Genomic DNA, 18,359 nt, shown 5'->3' on the forward strand with positions numbered 1-18,359 from the left:
TATCCCGATATTCATCAGTTTTTGAAGAAAAAAAAATAGGGGGGTGGGTCGCCCGTGCCCGCTCCCCCGTTTCAACGTGAGATCTTTATCTTGATTATTCTGTGAAAAGATTCTCAGAATCCCCCAAACCATGCAAACCATGTCCCTGTCATATCAAGATGGACCCGTTTGTGGTTATCGCGGGCCACTATTATTCTTTTGAATTTGTAATTTCCTTTCTTGTTAAACTTTCTGTTGATTGGACTCAAAGCCATTGACCCAAAGCCTTTAATCTTAATCCGTAGTCCATACTGATTAAGAAGCATCTATCAACATGATCAAAAGCACAAAGGTTTAAATGAATTACTCGCTGCAAGAACTTGAACTAAGTGGAAGGTGATCATTACTATACTTAACATGCCAGACAACTTACACCGACGATTTTGTAATGTCACCATTTCATGTTTATCTTCTTTGCTTTTGAACGTGAGTATTATGATCGTCGCCATCATCATCGAGACAGAATTGTCTTTAAAAGTGACATTGTGACAAGTTGATTTATTGGTATATAGTTGTGTGTTTTTTTCGTATATGGGAACCATGATATGGTAAATAACATGAACGAAAAAAGTGAGTGGATTTTCACCCAATTGTATTTTCTGCCGAAATAGAGGTTTTTATTAGAAGTGTTCAATTTTATTATTATTGTATCATCTTCGTATATATTTTCTTTTCCCACTTCAAATTAATATCACTGTTATCGTTATTGTTGCTTGGACGGGCACGTGTGGTGTCCACCTTCAAAAAACATCAAAATCTTAATTTTAACAACAGGAAGTAAGAATGATAATTGTAATTTTTGTGAAATATTTTTACCTAAAAACTATTGATTGATGATGATGGTCCTGGCTAACAAATTTACCCCAACCTTACTCACGACACCGGAAGTCTCTTGCCAAAATTCCAAAAACCTATCAAACTTTTGATTTTTAATTGTAAAGATAGGATATTATGATGCAGCTCTGTGTTTGTTTATTTTGTGGAATACAGGATGTTACGACATAAGTCCAAACATTCTCACCATATAACGGTATGTTCTCTCACGGGAAAACAAGATAATTCAGAATTTCAGACAGGTGCCATTATGATTTCCGAACATGCCGACTCCGATATTTGTGGAAATCATATTATTTAATTTAGTGTTTCTGAGCAGACCAGCCAATCGTGGTATAGTGCTCATGTCAATGTCACGCTACTGTCTCATCAACGAAACCGACTCCAAACCGACAGATTGTATGTCATTCGTATATTGTAACAGTTTTGATCGGTCACGAGATGGTTTCGTGGGTGTGACTAGCACAAACTTCGTCATCAACCGCTATTATGACTGTCGAAATAACGGAAAATTAGATTTGCCTTTTCTTGTAGTTATTTAGAGAACATAAAAAAATCATTAAATTTTCCAGAATGTTGAGAATATATAAATGGGGGAACAGACAGAGCTAAAGCAGCATTATTGTTTTCCTCTTCTGAAAATTCATGCCAGTTATATTGATTTTCTTTTCGCTTCTGAATCATGTAGATTTCGCGCCGAATTTATTATCGGATTTTGATTGAATGTATCCTGTGCATATCAACGGTGTAGAGAGGAATCTGCTTTATAAAACATTGGTAGTGCCTTTTGAACTCTCTCCTTTTATATTCTGGACAGGAAAAAGTCATCATACCATCAGAGTCTAGGTTACAATACAGAGGAGAGGAGACACAATCATCTTTAATTTAAATGCAGTTTCGAGTATTCAAAATCGGGAAACTTTCTGTAATACCTGAAGATTTGCCTGGAAATGATTTGCGAGTAACAATAAATTTGAACTTAAAGAAGATGAATTCAGCTGTATCACCTTCAAGATCGATGAACTCGCAGTTCTTCATTCTTATCATGATAACGATAAGTCATCCGTTGCCCATTGGAAGCCGAGCCGTGATCGATTGGCCACTCGTAGCCGGTGACCTGACCGCGATAGATGTCGATGACCACCGTCAAGTGAGAAGTGCTTCTTCGATACAGAGGTCGATGACAAAAGCGATGTCGAGTACTGAGGCCGAGGAGTCAAGAGAACCGTGGCAAATAAATAAAAGTAAGGAAATTCGTTAATAAAATTCTTAATTTTAATAAAGTCGCCATTAGGACCAGGGGGAAGGCACCCCTATTAATTTTTTCAGTAGTAGAAAAAGACAGAAGATAGAAATGGAAGAAAAAAGGGAAGCCTTAAGAATAGTATAAAAATAGGAGATTTAGGTCGAATAACTCTAAAAACTTTGTTATTAAAATGAATAAAAATGAAGTAACGTTCGGACCATAATGTTCCCTCTGTCAAAATAATTTCTCACCGGCACCGCCCTTATTCCGACTGAAGAATTGGTGATTTAAAGGACAAGTTCACCCTAAGAAAAACTTGTTTTGAATAAAAAGAGAAAAATTCCACAAGCATAACCCTGAAAATTTCATCAAAATCGGATGTAAAATAAGAAAGTTATGACATTTCAAAGTTTCGCTTATTTTCAACAAAATAGTTATATGAACGAGCCAGTTACATCCAAATGAGAGAGTCGATGATGTCACTCACTCACTATTTCTTTTGTTTTTTATTGTTTGAATTATGAAATATTTTGAATTTCTCATCATTGTCATGTGAAATGAAGTTTCATTCCTCCCTGAACAGGTGGAATTCCATTATTTTAATATTTTGTGCTTCAGGCAAGGAGGTCCTAATCGTCAAATTCGTAAAAATTGAAATATTGTATAATTCAAACAATAAAAAACAAAAGAAATAGTGAGTGACATCATCGACTCTCTCATTTGGATGTAACTGGCTCGTTCATATAACTATTTTCTTAAAAATAAGCGAAACTTTGAAATGTCATAACTTTCTTATTTTACATCCGATTTTGATGAAATTTTCAGCATTGTGCTTGTCTGATTTTTCTCTATTGATTCAAATTGACATTTTTCTGAGGTGGACTTGACCTTTAAGTAATGTAATTATGTCCCATTCCGACATACAAGCTCGACGTGCTGCAGTACAAGTTCATCCACTCATCGTTGGCGTACTGAGGCAAATCTTTTCAGGGGGCGGAATATATTTTGGGAAATAAATCTGGAAGCAAGTCTCCTCCTACTAGGAGTCCTACAAAAACGTACGAAATATAGAGACCTTAATAAACATTTTAGTAGTTAACTTTTAAATAGATATTGTTGATAGAAATCACAGGACAAATCTTTAAGGGAATAAATTAAATGGAAGTTATGTTCATGATTATGTTGAAGTATAAATCTTAAATAATTGAATAGTAAGATTTGAGATTTTTACGGAGGGCTTGGGATCGAGCACTACCACCCCCCCAAAAAAAACACGATTGCGAATTAAACGACGATGTTCTTTTACTTGGCTATATATATTTCTTGTTTTGAAATCTTAAATTTTCAGAATATAATTTGCTGGTAATCAGTTTGATGTTTTCTTACTAGGGATTTTAAAAATCATGATTCTGTGTTTGCTTGTTTATTGTTTGACTTGTTCCTTAAAAAGCCCCGCCCCTTTAATAGAAAAAAAAACAGATGAGGCTAAGGCAACATCAGTACACGAGTCTCGCTATGACTAATAGCTTGTTTGCCTTTGATGTAAATTCAATCAATTACTTTACCAAGTTATCAAAGTTGACATGAAAGACAAACTTTCACATTCGCTATGTTTTCCGCGTAATGGAAGATAAACCAATTAAACCATGATCCAGACTGCAAAACTTGATTTACAATCTTATTATTTTGCGACTGTTCTTTCATGGAATGTCCATCAGATCACTAAAAACTTAATCTATTTGATTAAATTTGATGTTTTGATTATATTTTCAATGCTTTCTTCCAGATATTTGTCCACCGCCCCTTTCACATTTGTGCAATATTCAGCTTCAAACTCGAAATGGTGAAAGTAAGTTCAAACAAAATTCAGTTGGCATTTACATATTAGGGATTGGATATACGAATAGGGAAGTTTTAGATTTAGATACACCAATAGAAGTAGCCATGTAGGGCATGTACATGATATATAATATGAGCGATATATCGATATGAACTTTTTATTATTACCATCGCTACTATTTGATATTTGTTATTAACATTTTTTTTGCTCATCATAATTTCCTGAACTTAAATTATAGCTATATATAGCTAGCTATAGATAAAGAGATAATAATGGGCGAAATGTATTAATTTTCATTATAACCTTCGTTAACAATTTGATATTTGTCATTAGCCTTTTTTACTCATCGTAGTTTCTTGAACTTTAATTATAGCTATATAGCTAGATAGATAGATACAGAAATAAGAGAGAGAGAGAGAGCTTATGAGAGAGTGTGTGAAAGAGGGAGAGGGAAAGAGAGTCAGAGAAAGGGGGAGGGGAAGGAGAGAGACAGACAGAGTGAGAGGGGGAGAGACAGACAGAGGGAAAGGGGGGGGGGGGTGGTGGGTGGACCGGAGTGGCGTGTGGATGGGATTATTATAAGAGAATAATCAATAATATACTGACAATGATGATAACAATATTAAGGATAAATGATATTTATCAGAAGACAGAATAAACTCAATGACTATAAGTCAGCAAAATAAGAGGATTCGTTTCAACTTATAGAGAAAACCTATCAAGGTCATATTATTATTTTTTAACAGCTCAAAGCTCTTTCGTCACTCCTTTCTTCGAGGGTGACATCGTACTGGACTGGGACCAGAGAAGACAACTGGGACTGACGAGCATGAGTCAACGGTCGTCTCGATCTCGATCACGTCGTGCTATCATCGAAGGCCGTGATCGTCGATGGCCAGACGCCATCATACCTTACACAATAGATTTGGATTTCAGTAAGTCTGGTCCAGATTTGTGGATAGAGATAATATCTATAAGCCTAGAGTATATCTCACTGAAGCCACTTATAGGCTGAATAGAGATCCCTGGGGATGGGGGGGGGGGGGTGAAGTAAAACCGTTGAATAACGTAATGTATATGTGAACATGATAAAAAAGAGGCGAAAATTCACAGGCATTTCATTTCGAGGGCAACTGATTATACATTTAAAAGCAACGAAACTCAGGAACGTCCTGGATTCATTGGATTGTCGCAAGAAGAGATTATGATGATGATGATGATAGTGATGGTGATGATAATGATGATGATGGTGATGATGATATGATGATGATGAAGATGATGGTGATGACGACGATAGTGATGATGATGATGGTGGTGGCGGTGACGGTGATGATGATGATAGATTCTTATATAGCGCCACTGCTGGGCACTCATGGGGATGGGGAGGGAGCAGTCATATTCTTTGATGATTCAACATGTTTCGGTAAAGAATCTTTTCAATAATTTAGAAAATATTTATACAAGTCTTGTCATTCTCCTGACCAGTGGCGTATCTGAGAAACATAGTCAAGATGGGCAACATTTTCCTGACGAATAAACAGGGAAAAAAAGAGGTCAAAAGTCACCGCCATTTTAGGAACCACATTCACATAAAAAAATGGAAAGGCAAAAAAAAAAAGTAATTCAAAATTAAAAATCATGCAAATTAAAGGAGAGGAGGGAGTCACTTGCTTACCCCCCCCCCCCCCGAGGTCCGGCATAATATTTGCCCTTCACCGTTCTTCATTGAGCATATGTCATGAACATGAGAACTACATAAATAGGATATCATGATATATAGTCAGATACTATATAACGTTCCTTTTATTTACTCAGATCATGAAACTGTTAGACTCATCAAATCTGCCCTACGTCACTGGCAACAGAATACATGCATCAGATTTGTTCAAAAGGAACCATCTCACCATGATTACCTAAGATTCGCTTACTTTCCAGGGTAAGTAAAAGACCGTCAAGGTGATGCCGGGGGCAAGGCATATTTCAGAATCCTCTGTTTAAAGGTCAAGTCCACCTCAGAAAAATGTTGATTTGAATCAATAGAGAAAAATTAAACAAGCACAATGCTGAAAATTTCATCAAAATCGGATGTAAAATAAGAAAGTTATGACATTTCAAAGTTTCGCTTATTTTCAACAAAATAGTTAAATGACCGAGCCAGATACATCCAAATGAGAGAGGTGATGACGTCACTCACTCACCATTTCTTTCGTTTTTTTATTGTTTGAACTATACAATATTTCAATTTTTATGAATTTGATGATTAGGACCTCCTTGCCTGAAGCACAATATGTTGAAATAATGGAATTCCATGTGTTCAGGGAGAAATGAAACTTCATTTCACATGACAGTGATGAGAAAATCAAAATATCTCATATTTCATATAATAAAATACAAAAGAAATAGTGAGTGATGTCATCAGTTCCCTCATTTGCATACCGACCGAGATGTGCATATAACTGTTTTGTGAAATGAAGCGAAACTTTAAAATGCCATAACTTTCTTAATTTACATCCGATTTTGATGAAATTTTCAGTTTTATGCGTGTTAACTTTTTCTCTTTTTATTCAAATCAAGTTTTTGTTGGGGTGGACTTGTCCTTTAAAGATTTTGTTTTACACCACAGTGCACTTGTTTGTTCTCATGCAGTTTCCCATTTCATTGTCATTATCATTCTAGTAGATACGTACAATTAACACTTTCCCTTTTATTCTTGTTTACATTTCTCACTCTTCTAACTTCGTTTTAAAAGTAGTTCACTGTATATATAATTTCCATATGTGTACACTCAATATGTCAATGTGATTTGGATGGACAAAGTGTCTTCAATATCTATATTTAAATCCCTGAATTTATGAGTTTGAAATGGAAATCAGTTTGATAACATTTTTGTTAAGAAGAATCATGAATGATGTTCTGAAAACTGATGGATTAAAATATTCAACACGTGACATTTTTTCTAATACTAAGTTAAAAAAATCCACTCTTCAGAGTGCGTGGACATGCCAGTTATGTAAACTTAAAGCGTCATCAAAATTAGGGGACGTATGGTGTTTACGGGGAAAAACCGCAAGCGAGCGACAAATCTGTCATTTTTGTAATAAAAAAAATCTAACTTGTAAAAGATTTTACATAATACAAAGAAGCAATGTCATTGCCTTTTTCAATATCATTTATCTCATTAAAAATATATATATATTGCTTCTCGTTATTCTTGGTCGTGCAATTTTAATTGTCAAGCGCCCGAGACTCGAGACGTCAGTGTAGAATGCAATCGTTATCTTAAAGAAGGTTATCTATTTTCTTCATTATGTTGTAGATGTTGGTCATTCATTGGTCGTCAGGGAGGGGAGCAGTTGATATCCATGGGACCAGGGTGTAAAGTATTCAGTACTATCGTCCACGAACTCGGACACGCTATCGGATACTGGCATGAACAGGTAGGCATCAGTCAATCGTGCTCCAACTTTCACTGATTGTTAAAATGTCTTTGCGTATACTATCTCACCTGCAACAACTTCGTTTATGTTTGCAATAACCATTAAACTTTTAAAGAGGGCAATATGACCTTCTTTAAAGGGGTGCCAACATTGGCGGCAGAGGCGGTGATTAAACAAATCGAAAACAAAAGAGGGCACGTCCCTCATCATCCCGGGATCATCACCAATGATCATAAAGATTTACTCCAGTGATCACCACGTTGGTAGCCCTTGGTTGAAAACCTTAAGACACCTCTCTTCACTCTCCTCTCTCTCTCCCCCTCTCTCTAGACCCCTTCTCTCTCCTCTGATCCAGGCATTCCCGTTTTGTCTAAAACTTATCAAGTGTCATGCTTATGCAGGACTTTCCAACCCGACACCAGTGTCTTTGCTTGCTAGCTCATATATATGGGGGGGGGGCAGAATAGCAACAATAGTGTACAAAAAAATGTCCGACATACACGAATGAAAATAAAAAAGTGAGATGTCCTCAAAATAGACGACACGCACTCTGCCCCTGATACGCGCCTGCTTTGTCATATCCATCACGATAAATTTTAAAGTTATTTGTTCGTTCGTCTGTAGAGTCGTCAGGATCGAGATCAGTATATCCAGATAGTCCAGCGGAACATCGCCCAAGGAACAGAAGAGAACTTCAACAAGATCGACATCGACAACGTGACGTCCCTGGGCTACCCCTACGACTTCGCGTCCGTCATGCATTACTCCGCAAACGCCTTCAGCGCCAATGGAAAACCAACGATACGGATGAAGAAGAGATACCGCGAACTCCTCCCCGATGTCAGAGCAAGCATGAACCGACCTAGCAACGGGCTTAGTGAGCTGGACATTGCCCAGACTAAAGGATTGTATGAGTGCAATGTTAGAGCAGCGAGGAGACAGAAGAAAGGTATATAAGTTTTATTTAATTAACGTTTTGGCTTTTGCTCATTAAATATTAACTTGTATGTTAAAATATATGAATTTCTGAATTACACCCACTGTAAATAAATCATACATCCCTTGATAGGGACTATGGTGGTTTCAACTAAACGCAAATTTTGTGTACTTATTATTTATCATTATCTTTATAGAAATAGGCCTATCCATTGCGAGACGGGTGGCATCATTATAGTCTTTATTTGTATTGTGATGAAACTGCTAATGTCCATCTGTTAATTTCAAAATACAAAATCATAACAAGGAAAATCCTATACATCAGCATCATAAAAATTGAGGTGGTACTTGAGGGGTGGGGGGGGGGGGTCACCCATATGATTTTTTTTCATAGTAGTAAAAATAGAAAAAGGAAGACAAAAAAATAGAAGTGAGGGTGGAAGAAGTCCTTGCCATGTAATCATTACCCTTATTCAATTGAGAACAGATCCCCATAATTATATAGGTTATCTCAATTGCCCCATAAAATACTGAAGCGCCACCCAGCCCTACATGAAAGTAAATATTTGATACTCTCCATTTTCACTCTTTACCAGAGCCTTGCTTCAATAGCGAAAGCGGCGACGGACGCGATTACCGCGGGAATGTGGACTTCACCGAGAGCGGCATCACCTGTCAAATATGGACGTCGAAATACCCACACGAACACGACTACATGTCGGAGGACGACACCATTAATGAGAGTTTGGGTGTTGGACATCATAACTTCTGCCGGAATCCTGGAGGACGGGAGAGACCATGGTGCTTTACAACACTCAAGAACACTGTCTGGGAGTACTGTGATGTAAAACTTTGTCCATCTTCATAACACATGAATTTAGTTAGAGGCTACAAGTATATATTCAAATGCTAATATATTCATGTAAATGTATATAGAATTGATAGAAATAATAAGAAAATTGAAAATCCCCTGAATTCGTGGTGTGCCATAAGTACAGATTGACAGCTGTCAAGTTATTGTTTGAAAAACTTTGGCACTTCCTGAGATATCCCTGTGTTTCTGTTTGCTTACCTTTTATTTTTTTTATTGCAATTGCCACCACTTCTTTCACCATATATTGGGCGATTCCACACTAGAACTTCAAAAATATCATAAATGTCAACATGCTTTCAATAAGTCATAAGTAGTGTAATATTTTACTATGATACCTAAATTTTATGAAAATTATGAGTTTTAACCAAAAGTGAAGACAGATATATTTTTTTGGAGGGAGAACAATGGAATTTTAAATTTTCAATAATTTTGCTCATTGAATAGTCAAGTACAAATTCCGCCTGAAACAATTATTTGCAAAGCATGAGAAGATTGAAAATATTGCAGGTCAATAGAATAATATATCAATGATGGTTCCAAATAATATCTACAACATTTTCATGATCCATAATAGGGGCAGCCCTGATTTTTCCGAACCTATTTTTGGCAATGTCCCGTACGACACATGACAATGCAAAAGTTTTTCCTACAATTTTATTTTTGATGATGCAATTTCATAAAATCAGTTTCTCTTTGTTTGACCCATGGGTGATCGATTTATCCCATAAGGATCTAATTACTGCCCTTTCTTTTTTCAATTATTGTCCTATTAAAAGTTGTCCCGTACGACACACGCTGTGTCGTACGGGACATGTCCCGTACGACACACAATATAATAATGCATTTAATTGCAGGATTTGGATTCAGAAACCATAAATAGTAGGCATATTTAAATTCATTTAATTGATTTAACATAAAGTGAACTGAAAAAGGACTTTGTTTATCTCCATAGAACATGAAATAGGTGAATCTAAACATTTTAATTGATTTCATGTAGGCTTATTCTTTTGTGAATCCCTTCAGCTAAACTGGTGATTTTCACTGATCAGAGCAAGGTTAATTTCTTTTCATTGAGCATGAAAAGAAAACTTTTATAATCATTTCAACCTAGCCTGGAAGATGACTTCCTCTTGCATGCTAATGTGGAATTATTATAAGATGTAAAAAATACATATCAATCATTATGATCATCTATTTGGACTTCCCTTGATGATCACTATTTTTTAAATACAGTATTGAAACTCCTTACTTTTTTCAAGTTGTAAAAAAAAATCTGGAAAATAAGACAAACCATATGGTTTCATGAAATGCAGATGGGTTTGAAAAAGTAGAACCGCATTTCTTTAGAAAAAAAAATTGTGACTAAAAAAAGCAAAAAAAAGTGACAGTTGTGACATATATCATGTAGATATACATTTTATTAAAAAAATTATAACATTTTAGCCCCATAATTACACAAAGTTTCATTCATTCATTGTTTAGTGTTTGGAAATCATCAATTAATTCCCTAAAATATAACTTCACACAAAACCTGAAGTTTTTCGGCTCGTAAAATGCTGTGAACACTTGTACATTTCCCATCATGAAAAAATTATAACATATTGTTCCCAATTGTATATATTGAGGTTACTTAATTGTATTGTCCTGAATGACTACTTATTAAAATATTTTTTCATAAATAAGCAAGAATTTAGGGGCAATGCTCCTTCTGATTGATTAAACATTTATGTTTATTTATTCAGGCTGCCCAGTACAACACGCAAGTGCCTGTACAACACACAAGTGTCCCGTACGACACACAAGTGTCCCGTACGACACACAATTGTCCCGTACGACACATTATTTTGTTTATGATATATTGACAGAAATATTCACCTAATAGCGGTTTCTAACCTAATGAATGTCTTAGTTTGATAGGATTATCATTACCATCAGCCAAATAATGTGATTGAAGAAGTCAAAGTGACATAAAGTAAGAAAGTTTGGCTTCAATTTAGAGATGTCCCGTACGACACATTTTGAATGTCCCGTACGCCACAATGTTCTCGAAAATTATAATTTGCTTTATTTATTCATGAATGTTTATTTTGCTTTCTTTTATAAATGTGTTTGTTCTTGGGTAATTGAGTGTCAATTTGAGTTCAGTTTCTATGAAATTTATCTGCCCAACTCACAGACTTTTGAGTACAAACTTGAGGTTTCTAAAAAGCCACTTTTTCTGCGTCCGTACGACACATTACTATTTTTAATCTGTATTATACAGGATGTGAATTCAAGTCATGTTAAGTCTTGGTTTTTCTTACACTCTGGTAGTAGTTGATGACCACCTATAGTTACTGGAATATTTTTTGTTTTTTCTTGTCAAAAACTGTCAAATGTTCTCTAAATGTCCCGTACGACACGTATGGAATCACGCTATATATGTATAGTCTATAGATCAGCCTTGTCTAATAACTTTTTTCAAATATAAGTTTTTCATCTTTCCTTTCTTTTTAACTTTCCCTTTGATCATATTCTTCCTACCATTCCTCACATTCTCTCCCCTGCTCTCTCTTCATGCCCAACTATTTTCCCCTTACCTTTCACGCTCTCTTCCATTTTCTCTCAAACCATATTCAGCCGAATCTTCCCATTCTATTCTCTCAAATTCTCTTTTACCCTCCCTCCCTCTCCTTATTCTTCTCTTTTCATCTCTCTCACCCACTCTCTCCCCTCTCTTGTTTCTCTTAACAACTTCTCTTGCACTACTCTCTCCTTCTTTCTCAACAAAGTTAACTTCTTAACTTTCCTGTCATTAACCCATTTGATCTATTCTTTATCAGCTTTTGCTGCTAATGTGAAAGACCCCCCCCCAAAAAAAAAAGGAAAATAAAATAAAAAGAAGACAGCATAAAATACTCTAAAATACTTTGAACAGCTTAAATGTATATTTCATTAATCTGGTATAACATATATTATTTAATTGCACTAGCACCACACATTAATCTGAAATAAAACATAATTATGTACACAATTCCATTCTGACTTGTTGATTTGTTCTTGCATTAATCCCTACTTAAGGCCACCGAGTTTTCCCTTATATAGGCTACTATACTGGAAAATATTAATTCCCCTGTTTTTTATTTCATTTTTGATGCCTCCTGCCTCCCTCCCGGCGGATCCAACTTTCGTCAAATAGAGGGGGGGGGGCAATTTTTTTAGCCATATTTTCCTTGATCGGCAGTTTAAAGTTGATTTTTGTTTGTTTCTTTGAAAGGGTAGTCCTAACAGTCAATAATTAGCTTTATCCTTATAAAATAAAGTAAATATGTAATAACATGATAAACCCTTTTTTAAATAATGCGAGCGCGAGCTATATATTTTTGTTAATATGATGGGCAATATGTTTGTGATCTTCAAAGCGAGATGCCTATGTAACTAAATTTAGACAATAACCATGATAACTGCTAGCAAGAAGCGCGAACAGAATTTTTAAATATATAAGCTCTGACCTGATCTAAAGGGGACATTTTAAGAACTTTTTGCAGTTAGCCATGAAGACGATGCGTGTTTTAACCAATGGCGGCGGAACGTATTTTTTTTTGAGGGGGGAGGGTGGGCAAAGCAAAAAAAAGGGGGCCAATAGGGGAAATTTGGTGCAAACGGATATTTTCACCATTAGATTATCATGTGTGTAAAGAGGTTGTGTGTTTTGTAGTAACTAAACTGAGCACAATTTTTTAAGTGATCACTAAAGTTATATATTTACGTTTCATTTCTGCGAGCGTAGAGAGCAAGCGTTTGGGGGGAAAAAGTCAAATCTGAAGACGTAAAATTCACCTTTTTGGTCAATTACTGTTAAAAGGGCATCCTTGTGAAATGTTGCGAGCGAATCACGTGCTCAAACTTTGGGAAATTTCATGTGGGCCTAGAATGATATTGATATAGATATTATTTACCCAGGGAAGCCACTTCAGTTCTGGGGTGGTATTCTGAGGTCATTTTAACTTTAAAATATTTTATTTTATCTCTTAAAATGAAATTGGTATTCTGAGATGAAATTTTATCTCTCAGATAAAATTTTAGATTTTATCTTGCGTATAAATTTTATCTTGCGTTTCTACAAATGATACGCAACAGAACAATGCCTGCGTACACATACCCATCGCGTATCTGGCCATTGCAACGCGGATGATATGCTTGCGCCCAAGTTACTTTGAAGAACAAAATAAAATAAACTTAAAAGAGGGTAGAGGCTATTTTATCTCTGCGACGTTGATTTCACCAGTATTTCTAGGTGAATTAACCCCACATGGTGACATGAAAATGAAGAAAAATTATATACTTATTGAGAATAACACCTTAACGTTGTTCCTGTACAATCATAGAGTATTTCATAAGACTTTTCTTTACTAATATTGTCTTTGAAAAGATGTTTGAAAAGATGCGATATAGACTTCGAAAAAAGATGAGAGTATTGTCCTTTTTGTTAAAAAGAAATCTCCGTAAAGACGCGCAAGCGTATAGTGCAAGCGTATTTGAAGTCAATAAATTGACGCAATCTGGCCCCTTTGCCACACCTCCTGGCGGAATAGATTTTAATTGGTTGAGTGATATGAGAGAGCTATAAAAGCGCGTTTCTAATTGGATATTGATTAAAAAATAGGTGTGTCTTACAGAGATAAAATGAAGATAAAATGGTTCTCAGAATACCAATTCGGAGAGATTTTAAGGGTATTTTATCTCACTGATTTTAACGGAGATAAAATATTTTATTTTATCTGAGATAAAATGGATCTCAGAATACCACCCCAGAAAACTATTCTCCCAGCTATTATTTTTTTTTACAAGAATGCTTAGAATTTCCAGTTTTCAGGTTGGAAAATCAGAAAAATTTGGCTCACGTTTCTCGCTCGCATCAAGTATTGAGGAACTCATTCTATTCCTGGTTACAAAAAAGAAGTATGAAATGTCCAGTTTTCAGGTTGGAATATCACAAATTTTAAGCTTGCGGTTCGCGCTCTCATTATTTAGTTCATGAGATATATATTCTATTCATGAGTCACTAAATGCAGTCCTTAACAGATTACTTTCTGAAGCCTGTTGCATAAAACTTTTTACCTGAGAAAACTCTGGTAAAAAATGAAAACTAAGGTTAGTCTGATTTCCGCCATTGACTTTAGCACAGGGCAAAAACTCCTGTAAAACAACCTGAGTTTTCTCAGGTAAGAAGTTTCATGCAACGGGCCCCAGGTCAGTATATAAACAAATTACAGCTCGCCCTCGCATTTTTCTCACGATTTTCTCACGATTACAAAAAATGCTCCGAATGCTCACTTCACGTCTTGTTACATGAAATGTCTACTAGTTTGAGCTTGCGATTCGCTTTCAACATCTCACAAGGATCATTATTAGTATTATTTTCATTTTTATTACCAGCAGAAGCTGTTATTAAAAATGACATCCCCTCCAATACAAATCCTATTATCTAGAGGTTGCTCGCACTCTTCCAACACACTTGATCCCCTGCATCTTTAATTAAACCATTTGCTTATAGGCAGCAATTGCTCAGATAAAATCGAAATTAGCCTATGCTTGATCAGGGCGCCTATATTCTTAATGAAATACATGCTTTGGCCCCAACACACGCATGTATCATCGATCGTTATTACTATCATTGCATAATATCGTGTAATCTTGTAATGACAACATCGTTTTTGTTACCAAAATGAATTATTTTCATTTTCGGAAATACGAACCTTATTTAATTTTCGGATTAACGAACCTTATTTCGTTTTCGGATTAACGAACCTTATTTCGTTTTCGGATTAACGAACCTTCGGAATTACGAACCTTATTTCGTTTTCGGATTAACGAACCTTATTTCGTTTTCGGATTAACGAACCTTCGGAATTACGAACCTTATTTCGTTTTCGGATTAACGAACCTTCGGAATTACGAACCTTATTTCGTTTTCGGATTGACGAACCTTCGGAATTACGAACCTTCGGAATTACGTACCTTCGGAAATACGAACCTTCGGAATAACCGAACCTTCGGAATTACGAAGCTTCGGAATTACGAATGTATGCGGAATAAATGATATATGAATCCACAATTCTTTGGTGAGTTCTGATTTACCATCATGTTTTGTTGTTCTCTAATCAAAAGAAAGACCTTCAAATAACTTAATTAAATAATGATGAAATATTAAATGGGAAAGATGAATCAGTCCACATGAAATAATCATACAAACGATACCACATCCTGGCATGGACTCTGTAACAGATTAGTGATCAATCGCTAAATTAACTGACCAATAAGGATCAATGTCACACGTGCATTAGGCTAAAAATACTGACCAGGAACCAATCAGAAGCATTCTTTCATATTTGCTATTCGTCCTATTCTTTGTGTTACGAGGGCCCAGATGTATGGTTGAACTAACAATTTCTAACTAAAGCTCATCAAGATTTTCCAAAGGAAATAAGCATTCGTTTGGATAATGATTATGTTTTAAGATCTACTTTGAGTGCAAAAATTTTGTCTGCAATAATCAAACAACAAAAATTGAAATAAAGGAGTATAATAATGACCAAACTTCTCATTTTCATCCATTATGGTAAAAAAGCATGTATGTTGTAATGTGGTTGCAAACACAGAACATGGATAAAATGCTATGTGTTGAGTTTGTAGATATAAGGGCTGTTGGTCAAATGCAAGTGAGGCTGCCACTTTAATAAGCATAACATCGCTTATGAAAGGAAATCAATAACCAGTTCATCAATGAAAGGATTACTCTTTAGTAGAGGAGGTGCCCTTTGTTCTGTTGTTACCTATCCCTTGAGCTTCTGGCAAATTAAGGCCTATTGAGTTGAGTTAGTAAATACACAATAAGATGGTATGAACATCGCCAATCTCGCCCTATACAGCTTCCAGAGAAAATGCAATAAGCTCAGTGTATAACATGTGATCATGGAATCTGCCTTTCTTTAATTTTGGGGTATCACAACATCAATTTGACTAAAAAGAATTTTTTTCTTGGAAGTATATTTATATCGTGCTTTACATAATCTGCCAAATCTGGGGGGTGTTTCACAAACATTATGTATGACTTCAAGTTGCACTTAAATTTCTAGTTGCGTATGGTCGCATTGATCAGATCATGCGACGAAGATGTGCAATACTGCGTATTGATCAATAAGACTGAATGTTGCATATTATGTACGCTTCAGCATTTAAGTGTGACAATAAGTCAATCTTAAATCTTTGTGAAATACCCCCAAGTCTAAATTATTGATTAGAATCTGAAAAAAGTCAACTTATGCAGATAAGCAGATAGATGTCACACCCGACTCACACGAATAAGCCTTTCATATCTTTATATTTGTATTCGTTTTTGCCATATTGTTTGTTGATACTGACCTAGCAGCTGTGTCTGCAGTAAAATCTAGGATTGATTTGAATTATGGATTTCATTACTAGCAGGGGATTAATGGAATTTCCCCAGCTGAAATCCATGCCTACTATGTGCCTCATGAATATGAAACACAAGGTTACTTTGAACTCAGCATGGTTGTACTCTTTTGAGCTTTAGTCCACTTGTTTAAAAATAGCTGAGGCCTATTGAGTGAGTTCATTATCACACATCTTGGTAGTTGCAGATATCTCATCATGCAAAAACTTAAATTAGATATCATTTTGATGCACTAAGGTCAATACTCATTCCTACATCCCTAAAAAGAAGAGGAACAGTGTTTGGTCTTCTGGTTGCTTACTAATGCTACAGTCCTAATGATAGTAAACGCTAGTGATTTTTTTTTACCTGATTGCTAAGAAAGAATGAATAAGTAAGCAACTAGAGGACCAAGGTCTTATGGTCCTCTCCAAGGGTTACCTGGTAATGAGAACTAATGCCTTACCAAAGGCCACTAGCACACAAAGTGGGAATCGAACCCGGGTCACTGGAATCGGAAAACCCTGCTCTACCGACTTAGCTATCACACCTCCAATCAGTCGACAAAACAGACTAACCTGGTTGAAGCTATTCCCATTATGTCCAATGGCATACCATCAATCTCTTTTGTGCAACTGCTAAATAAAGAACATTTTAAGTTGTTTTTTTTGGTATTACTACACTGTATTTCCTAAAATATATGTTACGTCATCAAACAATCCATTTTTTCAATGGAACCTGCCATCTGAAAGTCATGTCATCTTCCTCACCTTACTGAAGATCCTTGCTTCACCGAGTCCTGAGAACTTCTCCTGACAGAATCAATCATTTTCAGGTACAAATCATCTCCTTTGAATAACCTTTGAGAAGTTTACTTCAAGATCTCAGAATTTCACCCTGAGTTGATATCCAAATTGCTCCAACAGTATGCTCAGTAAGTCCTGAGAAAAACTGTTCCTGACTGAATCAGCAAATCAAGGTTTTGATACTCTCCTCCGGATATTTGATTTATCAGTTTGCTTCGGTTGCATGATTGTAAATTCCCAGAACCAGGATTTCATCCTGACCTGATGGTATCCAAATTGCTCCATGTGTGCTCAGCTGAATAGGGGGATCCATGCACTGGCTCATAGCTAAATGGTCATCTGAGGTCAATGATAATCATCACCTAGCCATATTGACAGTCTTCTGGAGCTCTCTGAGAGATTGACGGCCTTGAGTCAGCAGCATCTTAATCACCATCTATAAAAACAATAATAACATTTTATTGACATTTCATACAACTTTTTAAAAAATAAACGGACAATCTCATTTTATATAAGAGAGATTACTATTTGCTTTCATATAAATTACAACCACTTGTTAAATTGATGGGAATGAGAGTCATTGAAACTATTCTAAAACCAATATTTCTTCTAGAAAGCCTGCAATTCAACAAACCCAATCATCTCGGGATGTATCAGGTTTTTCTAATTTTTTTTGTTACTTGTTTCATTGATTTTACTGTATTGTATTAGATTTTGTATTGAATATTACAGCTACGGTGACCCTATACATATAGAAATTCAAAATTTAATGTTATGTGCCTTGAAATATCACAACAATAACCACAATATCATCATCATAAAACCCGAAGAATGTTCACCTCATCTTTGTGATGTTGATTCCTACGGAACTCTTCCTTTGCCCAGGCTTTCACCTCTTTCTTCTGTGCGTCG

At 35.8% G+C, this 18,359-nt stretch overlaps 1 protein-coding gene across 1 annotated transcript; it reads left to right on the forward strand.

The window, feature by feature from the left end:
• Positions 1-364: 364 nt before the first annotated feature.
• LOC121412663 (zinc metalloproteinase nas-37-like) lies at positions 365-9,237 on the forward strand. Its single transcript, XM_041605439.1, has 8 exons — positions 365-465; positions 1,691-2,117; positions 3,906-3,968; positions 4,706-4,894; positions 5,775-5,895; positions 7,276-7,396; positions 8,021-8,345; positions 8,929-9,237. Exons 2-8 carry the CDS (start codon positions 1,763-1,765, stop codon positions 9,198-9,200), a joined length of 1,446 nt encoding a protein of 481 aa, XP_041461373.1. The 5' UTR covers positions 365-465; positions 1,691-1,762; the 3' UTR covers positions 9,201-9,237.
• The last annotated feature ends 9,122 nt before the right edge of the window (positions 9,238-18,359 follow it).

This window comes from Lytechinus variegatus, chromosome 4, assembly GCF_018143015.1.
Source record: "Lytechinus variegatus isolate NC3 chromosome 4, Lvar_3.0, whole genome shotgun sequence".
NCBI classification, from domain to species: domain Eukaryota; kingdom Metazoa; phylum Echinodermata; class Echinoidea; order Temnopleuroida; family Toxopneustidae; genus Lytechinus; species Lytechinus variegatus.

Excerpts from the sequence above, each read along its gene's own strand:
- LOC121412663 (XM_041605439.1), top strand. The coding sequence starts at position 1,763 with ATGCAGTTTCGAGTATTCAAAATCGGGAAACTTTCTGTAATACCTGAA. Across the intron at positions 5,896-7,275 it reads AGATTCGCTTACTTTCCAGG|ATGTTGGTCATTCATTGGTC; the intron begins GTAAGTAAAAGA and ends ATTATGTTGTAG. Across the intron at positions 7,397-8,020 it reads TCGGATACTGGCATGAACAG|AGTCGTCAGGATCGAGATCA; the intron begins GTAGGCATCAGT and ends GTTCGTCTGTAG.